Source organism: Canis lupus, chromosome X, assembly GCF_003254725.2.
Source record: "Canis lupus dingo isolate Sandy chromosome X, ASM325472v2, whole genome shotgun sequence".
Taxonomy (NCBI): domain Eukaryota; kingdom Metazoa; phylum Chordata; class Mammalia; order Carnivora; family Canidae; genus Canis; species Canis lupus.
In genome coordinates this window covers 42,642,466-42,659,177 of record NC_064281.1, presented here as the reverse complement: position 1 = coordinate 42,659,177, position 16,712 = coordinate 42,642,466, and the positions used below count along the sequence as shown (strand labels likewise).

Below are 16,712 nucleotides of genomic sequence, written 5' to 3'. Positions count from 1 at the left end.
GATCTCCCCCATCTTACGAGATACCAAAAATAACACTTTTTACGTATTCTCCCAAGGATTATGGGCCCCCAGTGTTGGCAAAATTTGGTTATGAAAGGTAGGTGGCACTGGTTCATTGATTCATCCAGTAAGTGTTTTGACCCTCTACCTACTATGTGCCAGGAACTGTGCTAGGGGCCAAGTATGCAGCCCAGAGTACAAGAGGAGACACAACCCCCATCCTCAAGAAAACCTATGATCTGGTTGGGGATGCACCGACAACCACATAAATAAATGTGTATTTCCAAATGAGTGGACCAGAAAGTAGACTTGGGAAGCCCTGAGGGTGAGGATGGGGGACCAGCCCAGTCTTTTACTAGAGCCAGTGGATCCAAGCTCCTGGGTCTGATACATAGCTTCCCCCTAAGATTTTTCTAGGTTATAGGACCTATAGGTCCTTTGTACCTGATGCTGAGAAGGAAATCATCAGGGCTTACTCCCTCCTGGGCACACCCCATCTGTTCTGGCTTAGCTCTCTGCAGGCTGCTCCGACCTCTGTGAGAATCAGGGAAGAGGCCAATGTGCCACTCTATCGATATCCCAGGGCCGGTGGACCAGCGAGCTTTGGAAAATAGTCCTTCTACTGATCTATGCCCATAGATGAATGTTACAACTACACACATAATGTTTGTGGAAGGCAAAGACCAGCAAACACCCTCACGTGGCAGCCTGGCAGCCTACTGACCCTGAGAGTCCCATTGCTACGATGCTGAGTCACAAAAACAACACAATGGTCTTCCAAATGGACAGAATGACTCTGGGGAACAGTTGTGGTTCTCCCTCAATCCCCGGTGTGGCACTGGTTGTAAGGCCCTTACCCAGGGACAAAAGTGGAGTCCATTGCTTTGGGGTTCCAAGTAGACAATGTTGGGGAGGGAGTTATATGTGTGTGTATCCACTCTGTCCATGGATCTCAGATAGGACTGACCCTTACCTTTGATGTACTCTGGTCCTGACCCAAAGAAGTTTCAGATACAACAAACGTTTACTGAGCCCCTACAAAGTTCCAAGCCTTTTACTTTATACTTTGACACATTTTATATCATTTAATCTTTAACAATAACCCTTTAAGGTAGGAATTATCTGCATTATACAGATGAGAAAACAATCGCAAAGAGGTTCATTGATTTGCTCAAGTATATCATACAGCTTTTTTTTTTTAAACACTCACACACTATACTTTTAGCTGAGGCCTGTCTGTGTTGGTTGCTTATCTTACAGTATTTTTTTTTGTCTTCTCTACTTTTGGAGCAACTTTTCCCCTTATGCAAGCCCCCTTCTTTCTTCTTTCACTAGCCCCATGGGCTCTTTTTTTTTTTATTAATACTGCATTTAATAGCACAAAAAATCACGAATACAAAGAAACTGGCAAAGGTGTTTGTCAATGAGATATCCTTGCCTCCTCCACTTTTCTGCTTTCATACCCATACAGGTAATGGGCTACATTTGTATAGACTTCTCTTTCCCCCTCCAAACATATAACTGTTATGTGATTGGTCAGTTGAAGCTGAAACACCCATGGAGAAAGATGTTTTATGGTTACAAGGGCACACACCCCCCCCACACACACCACCCCCCACCCACCCCACACTTTCCCACACAATCTTTTGGAGGAATATAGGATATGTACCAGTGTCAGGATTTCCCTGCTCCTGCCTTCTCCGCCTAGAGCATTCCTGCCATTGAATTCTCCTTTAAGTGACCATTTAGACTAGAGCCTCTTCTCCCGCCCCGTCTATTTCTCTTCCAACCGTGACCTTTGAGACACTGGGTACTGTTCAATTCTTACTCTGTCAGGCCCATGGGCCATGCAAGTAGGTCCTTTAAATCTCGATGCCACTTGTAGTACAGGTGTCGACATCTTCCATTGCAGGTGGGTCTGTGTATCACTTCAGTAGGCTTGTGTATTCATTTCTTTCACTTTTTCTGACTCGTGCTCCAGGACCTGTTTGTGATAGAACAGTAAATACCCTTCACTGTCCAGCACGTCCTTAATACTGGCCTTGGTGATGACGGCATCATCACACTTGAACCACTGGTCCTTGTGGTGCCGGATGAAGCTGGTGTAATGGCCGCTCTCCAAGGTTCCTTGGTGATTAACCACAGCAAACAAGGAATACTTATTCTCGTCGTTTCCACTATTGGTTGGCAGCTGCAACTGTCCATTCATCCTACTCTCTTTACTTGAGGCCATAAATGGGGTCATATCCAGCTCCAGAGGAAAGGATATATATGTAGTGATCTTGCGCCTCTGTTTGGCAGAGTGTTCGAACCGTTTGAAATGAAAACAGGCAACAACAGGTAATTTATTCATCGTGAGTTGCTTGGTAGACTCCTGGTAGCTTTGGCAACTACCGCACTTGATTTTGGCACTGCTTCCCAAGTGCTCTGGCCTTGTAAACCTTCGCAAGCAGTCTGTGAGGGTGGTGATTCCTGGGATGTGGCTCTCCCCATTCACACTGCTCTCCCTCCCTGGGCTCATGGGCCAGAAGGAGGTGCACGAGCCAGGCAAGTCCAAACTGATGTCCCAGCATGGGTCTATGGTGGTGGAGACACCATGGCAGGCTTGACAGGTGACATCCGACTGCAGGCCACCTGTGAAGATTTGGTCTATGATGCAGTTACAGTGGTTGGGATTGTTGGCAGCTTTCCCAGCATCATCGCCTTTGCAGTGCCTGTGCAGGACGTCTAAGGCTGCAATGAGGAATTCGTGGGCATCCTGCTGCCTGTACCCTGCTAAGTGGCGTGCATGTATCCATACCAGGTGCAGCAACTTATAAGGAACGTGAGGAGACGGGTTTCCAGAGTACAACTCCCGAAAGAGTGAAGACATCTCGCAGACCAGACACAGCTCAGGACTCGGCATCTCACACCTGTGCCTGTCAGAGAGGAAGAAATCTCTCAGTATGGGAGTATGGGTAAGGGCCTGGACGATGCAGTTCATAAAGCACGTGTTGCCAAGATTGATCAGTCCTCTCAGACCGATGGTAAAGCTGGAGGTGATCCTTCTTCTCCTCGGATTGTACCCCAGCAGTTCTAACTCGGGTTTGGTCATCTCCCAGGTTGGATATTTCTCACCGAGTCCCATCACTGAACACTGCTGGTGAGAAACCTCGGTTGAGGTGGAGGCTTGTAATTTCAAAGCTTCTCCTTGCTCTTCTTTGGCAATTTGCTCAATGTCTTTGTCATACACATAATCCTTACACATAAAGCAGTATATACCTCCGTAATAAAGGTCTACGGCTAAGTTGTGTTGTTTTGTCTCGGCGTGCTCGTGAATGTGTTTCTCGGTGAAGCAGCCAAAGAAGACACAGGAAAGGCAAGAGTGAAGTCTGTTCAAATGGGTGCCACACACATGGCAGATGCACGACTTTGCCTTGCTTTTCCTGGTCTCTGGGGTTCCACACCACACGAAGCACTGGTAGATCACCCGCAGTTCCTGCCTCCAGTTCTCTCCCACCTTAAAGCTGTTCACGTGGGAACAGCCTGGTGGACCCACAGCGAAATCCACATCCAGGCATCCGACCCCAGGGCCGCGCCGGGGCCGGGGCCGGGGCGGGGGCCGTGGCCTAGGCTGCGGCGGGGTACGGAGTCGGGTCTGTGGCCGTGGCCGGGGTCGGCGGCGGGGGGCACGACTGCGCCGAGGAGAGGGATCGGGGGGCCGCGGGGGGTCGGAGGGAAGGGTGGGGGGAGGAACCTCGTCGCTGCTGCCGCCACCGCCGCTCCGCGCCGGGTTCTCATCCTCCAGCTCCTGCTTCGGCTCCCCCTTCGGCTCCTGCTCCGCCTCCGGTACCGGCTCGGGTTCGGGCTCCAGCTTGAGCTCAACCCGGCGGCCCGGACCCTCTGCTGTCTCCACCTTCCCGGCGGCGTCCACCTTCCCCGCCGCCTCCACCTTCCCCGCCGCCTCCACCTTCCCCTCCACCTTCGCCTCCGCCTCCACCTTCCTCTCCGCCTTCTCCGCCGTCTCCGCCGTCTCCGCCTCCTCTACCTCCTCCGCCTCCACTGGCGGCGGCTCCTCCCCCTGCTCGCAGGGCTCTGGCGGCCACTGGGCGTGGCGGCGCGGGGGCCACGCAGACCTGGGGTGTCCCCCGCCCGGCCTGAGGGAGCGCGGTGCCTGTGACAGCTGGACCCAAAAGGGACTTTCACTGAAGGAGGCGGCGGCGGAAGCAGGCGACGCCCCCCGGGAATCCTCCCGCAGTAGCCCCCTAGCGGAGGCCGCTTCGGCAGCCAGGCCCCGTTTCCTTTTAATTCAGTATTTCCCAAACTTGCTTGTTCACGAGAATCACGTGGGGAGCGTGTTAAAATTACAGATTCCTCGGCTCCGCCCGCAGACCTGAATCAGAATCTCGAAGGGAGGCGCTCCGGAACCTGTATCTTTAACTAGGGCCCGAGAGGATTCTTATGATCAGGCAAGTTTGGGAAACACAGCTCTAATTCATTGAGGCTGGCGGGAAGGGGGGCGGGGACCGCGCAGTCTCTTTAAGGCGCTTCCAGTTCTCAGCTCCAATCGCAGCTCTGACCCCCTTCATCGTCTCCTCCCCTCTACTCGTCCTTCCCTTCGTCCATGCAGCTTCCCCCAGCGCTGCGGGGCCACGGGCGGAGGAATAGCCAAGTCCAGAAGCGTCCCTGGGGTTTGTGTGATGTCCCCGCGGAGGCCAGGTCCTGAGGAGCAGTCAGAAACCGTGATAGGCCATCACCTCCGCAGCTGAGCCCGCCCCCAGCCCCGTCCCAGGCTCCCCTCCCACCCCAGGTTCTGCCCTTTCCGACAAGGATGAAGCCCCATGTCCATTCCGGGGACAGACCTGGACCCCACAGCCCCCCCGGGAGGGGGGGGCAGAGCTCCCAGGGCTGCTGCAGCTGAAGAGGCACGTCCCTTTGCCCATCTTATCGGTGCTCTGCACAATCTGTGCCTGTTCCTCACCTCCTGCTCCGGCCCCCAAGGCCGCGGGTGGGATGAGGATTTGGCAGTCGGCCAGCTGGCCCCGCAGACGCTGAGCTGCCCCGGGGGTGGGGGGGTGGGGGGGACGGGGGGGGGGCAGCGGGAGGGACGAGGCACAACGTGGCCATGCCTACTGCTGGCACCTCCCCTACGGCTGAGAAAGGGGAGGACACTGCCCCAAGACCCTCAAGTCTGGCAGATCCCCCCGTCGGCAGCAGGTGGGAGTGGGGAGTGGGGGGCGGGAAGTAGCTTCCGTAGTGGCGCTGCCAGCAGGGGGAGGGGGCGGCCCGGGTCTGAGGGCCTCGGGGAGCTCCGCACGGAGAGTGCTGGCAGCGGAAAGTAGCCACAGGTGCTGGTCCCAGGGAGTCAGCACGGAGCTCAGAGGAGGTGGATAGCCAGAGTTCGAAGATCAAGGGGGAGTGTGTTCTACGAAGAGTCCTGTGATGGCTGGCCTTGGCCCAGGGGACACTGCCTGACTTGTGGGGCTGTGCTGCCTGAGTATGCCCCCCGCGGAGTCCTCCTTGGTCAGCACTGGACATCGCCCCTCAGCCTGGCCCCTTCCTCCAGGGAGGAGGCGGTGCCTCGGCCTCCTGGGGGGTTAGCATAGGAGTTGGTTGTCAAGAATTAGGAGCCTTTGGGGCACTTAGGAGGCTCAGTTGTTGAGCGTCTTCCTTCCTCTCAGGGCATCATAATCCCGGGGTCCTGGGATCGAGTCCCACATCGAGCTCCCCACAGGGAGTCTGCTTCTCCCTCTATGTCTCACCCTATGTCTCTGCCTCTCTATGTGTGTCTCTCATGAATAAATAAAATCTTTTTTAAAAAAAGAATTAGGAGCCTTTAAGGAGAGTGAGCTACTTGGTTCCCATACAGCTGAGATCCCCAAGAGTGTCCTGGTACCCTGCCTTCCTAAGCCAACTTCAATTCCTTGAAGCACCCCAGCGTCTTTTCAGTAAATGCCAGCCTGTTGTGGCCTGCAACTAGCACACCCACTGAAGGAATCCTGCTCCTGCTCCTGCTGCCAAAAATGACCCAGGTCATGGAGCATAGGGAGGCTGGGGAGGGCACTCTCATCCCACCTCCACAAAGTGACAGACATCAAAAACACCTAAAGAGCTCTGTGTGGGGATCCCTGGGTGGCGCAGTGGTTTGGCGCCTGCCTTTGGCCCAGGGCGCGATCCTGGAGACCCAGGATCGAATCCCACGTCAGGCTCCCGGTGCATGGAGCCTGCTTCTCCCTCTGCCTGTGTCTCTGCCTCTCTCTCTCTCTCTCTCTCTGTGACTATCATAAATAAATAAAAATTTAAAAAAAAAAAAAAAGAGCTCTGTGTGCCTAAGACTATCTGCCCTCCACCCCTGCAACCTGACTACCCTAGGGATCAACCTCCAGCAAGTTCTGGAAGGGGGAGGTGGGCTCTGCCATCATTCACTCAGCAAATGTACATTCTGCTTCAACCCAGAGCCAGGTGTTGTACCAGGAGCTGTGCACAGCACAGAACCAAACAAACTTGCCCCCCCCCCGCCCCGCCACAATCAGGGCTGGGTCCCCCAAAAAGGCAGATTAAGGAAGTGTCCAGGTCACCAGCAGAGAATAGGCACCCATAACAAAAGAATCAAGAAAAATATATGGAGACCAGGTTGACATTTGAATTTTTTTAAGTAGTCCTCACAAGAAAAGTAAGAATTTTGTTGTACTTCCTTATATTTCTTTCCTGACTGCATGTTGCTTTTGCTGTGAATCACTTGTGGGAGGGGGGAGGGGGAGGGTGTCAGCCTGCTTGCCTGTGTCCCTCCATTCTAGTCCTGGGCAAACATCACCATGTCTGCCTCACAAAAGAACTTACTGAAGGCTAGTGGAAGGGGCGACTGAAGGAGCGACCCCTCCTCATTATAGTTGGGGCGCTTGGGGTTGAAACACAGTTCTGAACCACAAGGTGGCAAAAGAGTATATGATGCTTCCTCGGACATGTGTTTATAATAGTTTATAAAACTATTGGTTTATTTCAAAATTCACTCTAACAATATTTTTTAACCTTGTGTTCCACCCATTTTGGGGTTGACGTTTAAGATTTTGCATCAAAAATGTCAGCTGCAAAAAAAATGTCAATCCCAACAAATATCAACATTCACAAATTAAACTGTTAGGTCACAATTTTACATGACACTAGTGGAACCTAAATACCTTAGTGATTTGAGAGCCACCATCATCCGTTTTAAAGATCCACACTCGAGGGATGCCTGGGTGGCTCAGCAGTTGGGCATCTGCCTTCGGCTCAGGGTGTGATCGCAGGGTTCGGGATCGAGTCTCACATCAGGCTCCTTGTGGGGAGCCTGCTTCTCCATCTGCCTATGTCTCTGCCTCTCTCTTTCTGTCTCTCGTGAATGAATAAATACAATCTTTAAAAAAAATCCACACTCGACTTCTTCTTTATGGTGGGAGGTTGTACATTTTTCCTTTTCAACCTAAGTTCTTCGTTGTATTCTATTCTTCTAACATAATTTGACCCAAATAATATATATTTTAGCACCTGAGATTATTTTATTGAGAATCCTGTCATCTTTCCCTGCAGCAAAAATATGTATATAGTTTGCTATTTAAATGCTTTTTAAATGTTCCTATGAGCCTAAAGCTCTAAGGGTCAATTAAAGATTTACTCTTGCTTGAGTTATTATGACAATTGGTATTACAGTACAATGGAGCAAAAAAGAATGTTAAGTATACTACAAATTCTGATAGGTAATTTTAAAAAGATTTTATTTATTCGTGAGAGACAGAGAGAGAGAGAGAGAGAGAGAGAGATTGGCAGAGACAGAGGCAGAGGGAGAAGCAGGCTCCATGCAGGGAGCTCGATGCGGGACTTGATCCTGAGACCACGGAATCATGAACTGAGCCGAAGGCAGATGCTCAACTGCTGAGCCACCCAGGCGTCTCTCTGATAGGTAATTAATAAATGAAAAGATTAAAATGTATTAGAGACAGAGAAGTCTTTTAAGTTAGTGGGTGTCTCCATGAATAAATCTTGCTCCTTGCTAGAATGAGACAGGATTCAGCATCAATTCACTTTCTACTTTGTTTGGTTAAGTGTTAGCACACAGGAACCTCGGTTATACAAATAAGTAAATAGGAATGGACTGTTGTTTTAGCAATGTCACTCAAGTCTTTGAATTCCTTTGGAGATCTGGGGGGGCAGGGAGGATTACACAATGATTTGTCTTCGAAATTATTTTTTCTGATTTATCAGCTGAGAACTCCATTGGGTTTTCCTTCAGTTGTTTTATTGGAAGCCATTTGAATTGCAAACAGATTTGGTCCTCATTCATTCGTTAGAGCATTTTTTTTTCTTCACTGTTGACAACAGTGTTCAGCACTGTCTCTCTGTTGCCCTGCAGATTTTATATGGTGGGGAAGGGTACCCAGGTAAGGTTCAGGATGGGTGGAAGGTATGCTTTGTTTTGTAAAGTGCAAAAAGGACCATTGCGAAAGAGGAGATGGAAAGAGAGAACCGGCTTGATTCTGCCAGCACATATGTGTTCTCTGGCAGATCAATTTTAGGAAATAAGAAATATGAAATTTGGGGATAATAGAAGTTGATCCCCTTAAAACTCTAAGTGCCTATTTACCCCATGGAGAGTCTACCTGTCTCTCTAGTAATGCATGCTCCACTTTTAAGGTTACTGGTTTATATTTATTATCCTAAAAGTAACATATACATATTTGTGAGGGGGTTTTAAAGATTTTATTTATTGAGAGAGAATGTGTGTGCCCATGGCAGGGAGGGCAGGGGCAGATAATCTGAAGCAGACTCCTTGCAGAGTACAGAGCCTATTGCAGGGCTCCTGAGATCAGGACCTGAGCCAGATGTGTAACCGACTGCACCACCCAGATGCCCCCAATATTTGTGGTTTTTAAAATGGGATTAGAAGAAGGCACAGCAGGGACGCCTGGGTGGCTCCATGGTCTGCCTTTGGCTCAGGGCGTGATCCCAGGGTCTTGAGATTGAGTCCTGCTGCAGGCTCCCTGTGGAGAACTTCTCCCTCCGCTTATATCTCTGCCTCTCTCTGTGTCTCTCTCATGAATAAACAAATAAATTCTTTAAAAAAAAGAAGGCATAACATGAAAAGTTAAAGCCCCTCTCTTCCCTGCCAATCACCCCCAATCTATTCCCCTGATATGATTACTTGTTAACAGTTTCTTATGTATCCTTTGAGAAGTTTTCTATGCAAATACAAGCATGTCTTACACTTTTATCCTCTTTATGAAATATAAATGAAACTGTAACATACATGTTGATCTACTTAGCACTATATATTGGGCACCAGGCAGTTTTCTCCAAGTTGATCTACAGAGCCAATGCTTTGCCAATAAAAGTTCCAATGAGTTTTAATGGGGAGACTTTCACAAAATTAATATAGAAGAATAAAAGGCATCTTCCCCCTTCCTATTTCCTCCTTCTTCCTCCTAAAAATGAGGATATAATGGCTATAGCTGAGTAGCCATCTTGCAACCACAAAACTGGACTTATTCTAACATGAGAAAAAAATGTCATATTTTACCAACTCTAAAGAGGTACATCTCTTCATGTTTCAACATCTCCAAAATCTTTGAGTGACAGTTTATGATTATATTTAGTAGCACTTTTTCTTTCTTGGTTGTACAGACAGTAAAGGTGTGTCTTACAGTCAATAGTGTCTTAGTATCAGTAACATGCTTGAAACACTTGATTTGAGTCTTTGTTATTTGGATCCCAGTCATGTATAGGTGATTACAATTCTAAATGATAGCAAGCTTCCTAGTTCACTCCTAGCAATGTCCCAAATCCTTATCCTAGCCTTTAAAGTCTAGAGAGTCTGACCATGGCCTCTTAGACCTCACTTCCTATCAACTCAACCTTGCCTCAAACAAACTGGATTTACTGCTGTTCCTTGGATAAGCTAAGCTGGCTCCTGCTTCCAAGCCTGTGCCTTTACCATTTCCTCTGCTTGGAAGGCTCTTCCCCTAAAAATCCTCATGGCTTTCTCCCTCACTTCACATCATTGCTTAAATGCCACCTTATCTCAGAGTCCTTCTTTGATCTCTATAAAATAACACCCATCTCGGCTTTATTTTTCTTCAAAACATTATCACCACATGGTGTGTTGAATATTACACACACATATAAAAATTACTATAAACTCCACGAGAGTAAGATGTTCACTATTCCCACATGCACCTAATGCATATTTAAATATTTGTGAAATAAACAAATGCATGCTTTTTACTATGATTGAAGTTGACCATATTTTCAAATGTTTTTTGGCCATTTTCTTAAAAGATTTTATTTATTTATTCATGAGAGACACACAGAGAGAGAGAGAGAGAGAGAGAGAGAGAGGCAGAGACATAGGCAGGGGAAGAAGCAGGCTCCATGCAGGGAGCCCCTTGTGGGACTCTATCCTGGGACTCGGGATCACGCTCTGAGTCAAAGGCAGATGCCCAACCGCTGAGCCACCCAGGTGTCCCTATTGACCATTTTGTATCACTATCTGTTTGTATTACTATCTGTATTTCTTTTTTTTTTTTTTTTTACTATCTGTATTTCTATCTGTGAACTATCTGTTCACATCCTTTGCCTATTTTTTTTTTGGCTTCTTGTTAAAAGTAACAAGTAACACTCATATGACACCTGAAGTATGCCAAGAGTTGTTCTCTTAAATAGGTTTAACCCTTACTACAGTTTTAGGAAGTCGGTGTTGTTATCATCCTCATTTTAGAGATGATAAAACTGAGGCACAGAGAGATTGACTGATCCTCTATGTCACACAGCCAATAAATGATGGACCTGGAATTCAAACCCAGCAGTCGGAATCCAGAGTTTGGATTATTTACCACTAAGCTATTAACCCTTCGTCTGCCATACTCTTGTATATTTTTCCCATTTATCATTTGACTGCTATATTTTATTTCATTTTTAAACCTCATGATGTTTAAGATTATTATGTAGTCAAGATTCTCAAACTTCTCTTTATGGATTCTGGATTTTAGTGCCTCTTCTTTAATGTTTTTTTTTTCTGATTATAAAAGCATAGAGCAAATGCAAAGGTCCTAAGACCAAAAGGAGCTTCATGATTTTAAGAAATGAAAATAAGGCAAGAATGCCTTAAAGAAGAGTGATATAAGATAAGGATAGAGATACAAGTAGGAACCAGATCATTTGAAGCCTTGCAGACCATTGTATAAGATTTGAATACTAGGGGCACCTGGGTGGCTTAGTAAGTTGTGTCCAACTCTTGGTTTCTGCTCAGGTCATGATCTCATGGTGGTCATGGAATTGAGCCCCATATCTGGCTCTGAGCTCAGCATGGATTTGGCTTCAGATTCTCTTTCCCCCTCCCTCCCACTCACTCTCTTTCTCAAATAATTTTTTAATTGGAATATTATCCCACTTATAGTGGGAATCATGGGGGAGTGGGAGTAGCAAGGGAATGAATGGCACTATATGATTTATGATTTATACACAATAATTATAATGAAATAATTAACATTTATTGATGGTTTACCATATGCCAGGCACTTTTATAAGCATTTCACTAAGTCGCATAATCCTCCTAACACCCTGAGGTAGGCACTAATATTATTCTCACTCTACAAATGCAGCACAAAAGCATGAAATATATTGAATTTCCTTGTGCTTAATCTCTGCTTCTGTACCTGTTCCCATTCAGAATGTACCTACTATCAACAGTGAGATGTTGATAGTAACAAACAATGACAAAACACCTGCTTTGTCTGGGCCCCTGACATCCCATTCATGGTCTGCGAGTCTTCACTGGGCTAAAGAAAGAGAAAATGGCAAGTACACTCAGTACCAGGGCCCTTGGGTCTAGAAGCTGGTCAGATAGGCTCTTCCCATCCCACTGAAACCATGCCCAATCTTGCCTTCCCTGGAATAGCCCTCCTGCCAGCCGGTTCATGATGACCAAGTATCCAGCTCACCAGCCCCTACTTGCCATTGCAACAGGACAAGGCCTCACAGCCTGCACTCCCATAGCCATCCAATAACCAGGAGAATGACAAATGGGCTCATTGGGATCCACCCAGGGTCTCCAGGAGGTTCCAGCCCTATAGAGGGAAGCAGTAGGCCTAGTGGTATGCAAGGGGAACAAAACGGAAGAGTTCAAGGCCTCCTGCAAGCACACATCTAGCCCTGGGCAGCCTGTACCAATGTGATTCCAATGGCTGGGGACCTCCTCAGGCCGAAACAAAGGAGGCTCACAAAGAGAAAGCAAAGTCACGTTTGTGAGGGACATACATCTACAGCAAAGATGTAGGTTACACTGTATCATATTCTAACAAGCCACTTCTGCTGCTTTCACCACATGTTGCTTGAGGTTTTGTGTCTCAGCCTCCCTCAGCCTTCAGCAACTTGGACTATAATCCTTCAGATTTCTGCCCCACTTGTCTCAAGCTTGTGATTCCTTACCTATCTGCTTCATTATGTGGCCTCTGAACAGCATCCTGCATTCTGGCCCAGCATCTAGGCCAACCAACTGTCTTACCCCTGTCTTCTAGGAAAACTCTGGACTCCCAAAATCCATGCCCAGTGCTGGGTCAGCCTTGTGGGATGCAGCATGGCTGTGGGCCTGAGCTTAGACAGAGGGATAATAAAGAACACATTCTCCAATTTTACTCACTAGAGTGTGGAATCTGACTTCTTGTGCTTGTCCTAAATGTCTCTTTCAAGTTTGAAGAGTGGAAAACGTAGATCTTGTTATAGTATCCCTTTAACTACCAGTAAACTGGTAGTTAAAAATCCTAAGCACACTTTTTGTTCTTTTAAAAAATGTTATCCCTTTTTAAATTTTTTATTTAAAAATGTTTTAATTTATTTTGTTTATTTTGATTGAAATATAGTTGACATATAATATCACATAAATTTAAAGTGCACAACATGTTGAGTTGATACATTTATCCATTGTAATATGATTGCCACTATAGTGATAGCACTTCTGTCACATCACATAATTATCATTTCTCTTTTGTGGTTGGAATAATAAAGATTTGTTTCTTAGCAAGTTTGATGATTATAATATAATATTGTTTATATTCACTCTACTGTGCATTAGATCTCTAGGGCTTATTTACTACTAGTTGCAAGTAAATCTGGTTCCTTTTAAAACCACTAAAAGCAACATAAACAAAATTATATTAAATTTTGGAATTAATAGAAATTTAGCAAAATCTAGCAAAATTAAATGTGTGTTCACTATTTGACTCTGTAATCCCACCCCTAAGACTCTAACCCAAAGATACACCAGCAAAAATACAGGATGACATATGCACAAAGCCATCCATTGCAACACTATGTATAATAACAAAAGACTGGGGAAAAAAACTACAAATGTCCATCACTGAGAGACCAGTTGAATAAATTACAGTGGAGTTGTAAAATAGAAAACTGGAAAAAATTAATAAATTAAAATATGGAATATTATGAAATGAGATAGATATCTACATGGAAATAATATCTGGGATATACTATTAACTGGAAAAGGCAAAGTAGAGAATATTGTATACTGATGCCACCATTTGGGTAAGAAACATTTATAAAAATGTTGTGAACTTATTTATTTATTTTTCTCTTTCTGGAAAAACAAATATTTCCTAGCTCTGTCCCCTGAAAAAACATAGTAGCAATGACAACCTAGTAACAATGAGTATATCTAATGTCCAGACTGTGGTCCCTAAATATCATTTCCCACCAAAAGAAGCCAATGTTCCTGCAAGAAATAATTAGTTGTTTATGGGTCTGTCACAAGAAATGTACAAAATGAGCCTAGGACATCTTGTTTTGCCAAAAAGCGAGAGCGAGATCAAAGACTAGTGTAGTCACTTCAAAGGAACGCAGGAGCCAAGATGAAGGGGAATCCCTACTTGCCTATATTGGGACAACAAGAGCATCAAAAATTCTGCCATTAGTCAAGCATCAGATGTATAAAATACATAATTTCAGGGTGACATTACAAAACATCGGTTACCCCTAGCTGCTATTAGGCCACCAAATTATTATTGCAAAAATTAATAAAGGAAAAAAATCTAGAAGTTCAGGGTAACCAAATAGTGATATTCTTTATGCAACAATTCCAGATAGCAAACACAGAAGGAATGACAGAATTAGTATATCACATATACAATCCCTAAAAACAAATCTAGGCCATGGTTTCTCAACCCCAGCACTATTGCTATTTCGGGACAGATAATTCTTTATTTGAAGGCTGTCCTATGCATTGTAGGATTTTTAGCAGAATGAGATGCTATTAGCACCACCTCTTAAATTGTGATCATCAAATGTGTCTTCAGACATTGTCAAATGTCCCATTGAAGACAATCATCTCTGGTTGGAAACTACTAATCTAGGGCAATGATCATGAATGTATGAAAAAAGATTAGGTAAATGATGATGGAGAATTTTACAATGGAGGGATCAGATTGGTACCACCTGAACCCACTGATCAACTTAGCATCAGTAAGAGTGGGATAGCTAGATATCATGTGCCTCCTGATGTAATGCAGTAGTAAGCATAAAACACCATCTATGATATGTTGATGCCAAAAATAAAAGTTGAATCTAAATCTAATTAAGTGTCTAGCTTTAAATCCCAGTTTACGGTAAATATTAGAGATAGAAGAACAAGTTCAGTGTCACCACTAAAAAACAATCAGGCAAATCCTGAATGTGGAATATTTTATAGAAAAAAATTACCTATTTTCTTCAATGATAAATATGATTTAAAATGAGATGAGAAAAAGATGGGAAACTCACAGATTCTTTTTTAGCTTTATTAAGGTATAACTGACAAATAAAAATTGTGTATAATTAAGATGTACAGCGTGATGTTTTGATATATATATACACCATGAAATGATTACCACAATTAAGTTAATTAACATATTATTCACCTCACAGTTACCTTTCTTATGGTGAAAACAGTTAAGATCTACTCTCTTAGCAAATTTCAACTGTAGAGTACAGCGTTATTAACTATAGTCACCATGCTGTACGTTAGATCCCCAGAACTTATTCATCCTGCATAACAGAAACTTTGTTCTCTTTAACCAACATGTCCCCATTTCTCCCATCCTCTGGCCCCTGAAAAACACCATTCTACTCTCTGCATCTATGAGTTGAACATTTTAGATTCCACACATAAGTGATGTCATGCAGTATTTGTTTTTCTGTGTCTGGCTTAGGAAACTTATAGATTTTTAAGAGACTGAAGAGAGATAACAACCAAGTACAATGTTACATTTGGTTTGGATCCTATTTTGAGAAAACCAATTAAAAACACTTCTTGAAACAATCAGGGAAATTTGAATATGAGTTCATATTTAAGTACATTAAGGATTTATTGTTGATTAGTGAAATGTGATAATGGCATTGTGATTATGTTTTAAAAATACTTTTCTGTAATGCAGTTAGAGATGCACACTCACATTGAGTGAAATAGTATCCTTTCTAGAATTTGAGTTAAAATACTCCAAAAAACCTCACAGTGGGGAGAATAAATGAAACAAGATTGGCAAAATGTTGAAAATCGTTGAATCTAGGCAGCCCGGGGCTCAGTGGCTTAGCGCTGCCTTCAGCCCAGGGTGTGATCCTGGGGGCCTGGGATCGAGTTCCGCATCAGGCTCCCTGCATGGAGCTTGCTTCTCCCCCTGCCTGTGTCTCTGCCTCTCTCTTTCTCTCTGTGTCTCTCATGAATAAATAAATAAAATCTTTAAAAAAAATCGTTGAAGCTGAGTAAAGGGGATTCGCCCTATGAATCTCTCTACTTGGGGTATGTTTAAATTTTTTCATAATAAAATGAAATTTTAAGACAAAGCAAGTAAGATGTTTGCTTCTGGAAAGATGTAGTTGGTGTACTTCTTCCTATTCCTTCTGCTAAATACAGTTAAAAACCCTGGGCATTGTATATAAAACAAACAAAAGAAGACTCTGAGAAGTAGAAAGCAGACTGACTATAGACATCAGAACCCAAGGCATGACACAGCAGTGAGTTCCCTGAGGTTTGCTTTTGTTTTGCCTCATATATTCTAGACTGAGTGCCACAGAAGGTGAAAACCTGGAAACATCAATGGGCATGGGTTTAAAAAAAAAAAAACTCCTGAAAAGCCTGCTTTCTCTAGGCAAAGGACCAGGAATAGGGCAACCTTGTAAGATAGAAAAGCTTCAGATTTAATAACCACTCTACTCCAACCAAGCACCACCAAATATATATATATTGCAGCACTGCCCAAACTAACAAAGGCCAAATAGTAAATTAGACTTCTACCTTGCCAGAGAAGGGCAGGTCGGGAGGCAGAACTTTCATTCCTACTGGATCTTAACAAGTCCCCTCTGTCTGACACGATATCAGTGGAGATACTATATGAGAAGCCTGGACTTCATGCCCACTTGGTGATAACAATGGGTCCCTCCTCTTTTCTCCACTGGAGTGGTGTCAAAGGAGTGCCAGTGGAGAATTGATGTTTTCACTACCATCCAGCAGTTACAAGCATCCCTCCACACTGTGCTGTAAGTGGAGGTTATAAGAGAAATTATAACAAGCGCCCCTGTTACTTTCAGCCAGAATGATAATAGCAGTAGAGAGACTGAACCACCATCTTGCCAAGCAGTAATGAGAAGACCCTGCCCACAGATGCCAATGAAGGCTGACTGAGGAACCTCAACTTTCACTCCACCTGGCAGCAATGAAGTGG

The 16,712-nt window shown here is 44.9% G+C and overlaps 1 protein-coding gene across 1 annotated transcript; it reads right to left on the bottom strand.

Moving 5' to 3' along the window:
• Positions 1 to 1,038: 1,038 nt before the first annotated feature.
• USP27X (ubiquitin specific peptidase 27 X-linked) lies at positions 1,039 to 5,517 on the bottom strand. The gene is made up of 2 exons (XM_049107826.1): positions 4,961 to 5,517; positions 1,039 to 4,286 (listed from the first exon to the last, which is right to left on the bottom strand). The coding sequence occupies exons 1-2, from the start codon at positions 5,515 to 5,517 to the stop codon at positions 1,931 to 1,933; spliced, it is 2,913 nt and encodes a 970-aa protein (XP_048963783.1). The 3' UTR covers positions 1,039 to 1,930.
• Between the last annotated feature and the right edge of the window lie 11,195 nt (positions 5,518 to 16,712).

Coding starts and splice junctions, on each gene's coding strand:
- USP27X (XM_049107826.1), bottom strand. CDS start 5,517: ATGTCCAGTGCTGACCAAGGAGGACTCCGCGGGGGGCATACTCAGGCA. Junction 4,287..4,960: donor CTTGGGGGCCGGAGCAGGAG/GTGAGGAACAGG, acceptor GAAATACTGAAT/TAAAAGGAAACGGGGCCTGG.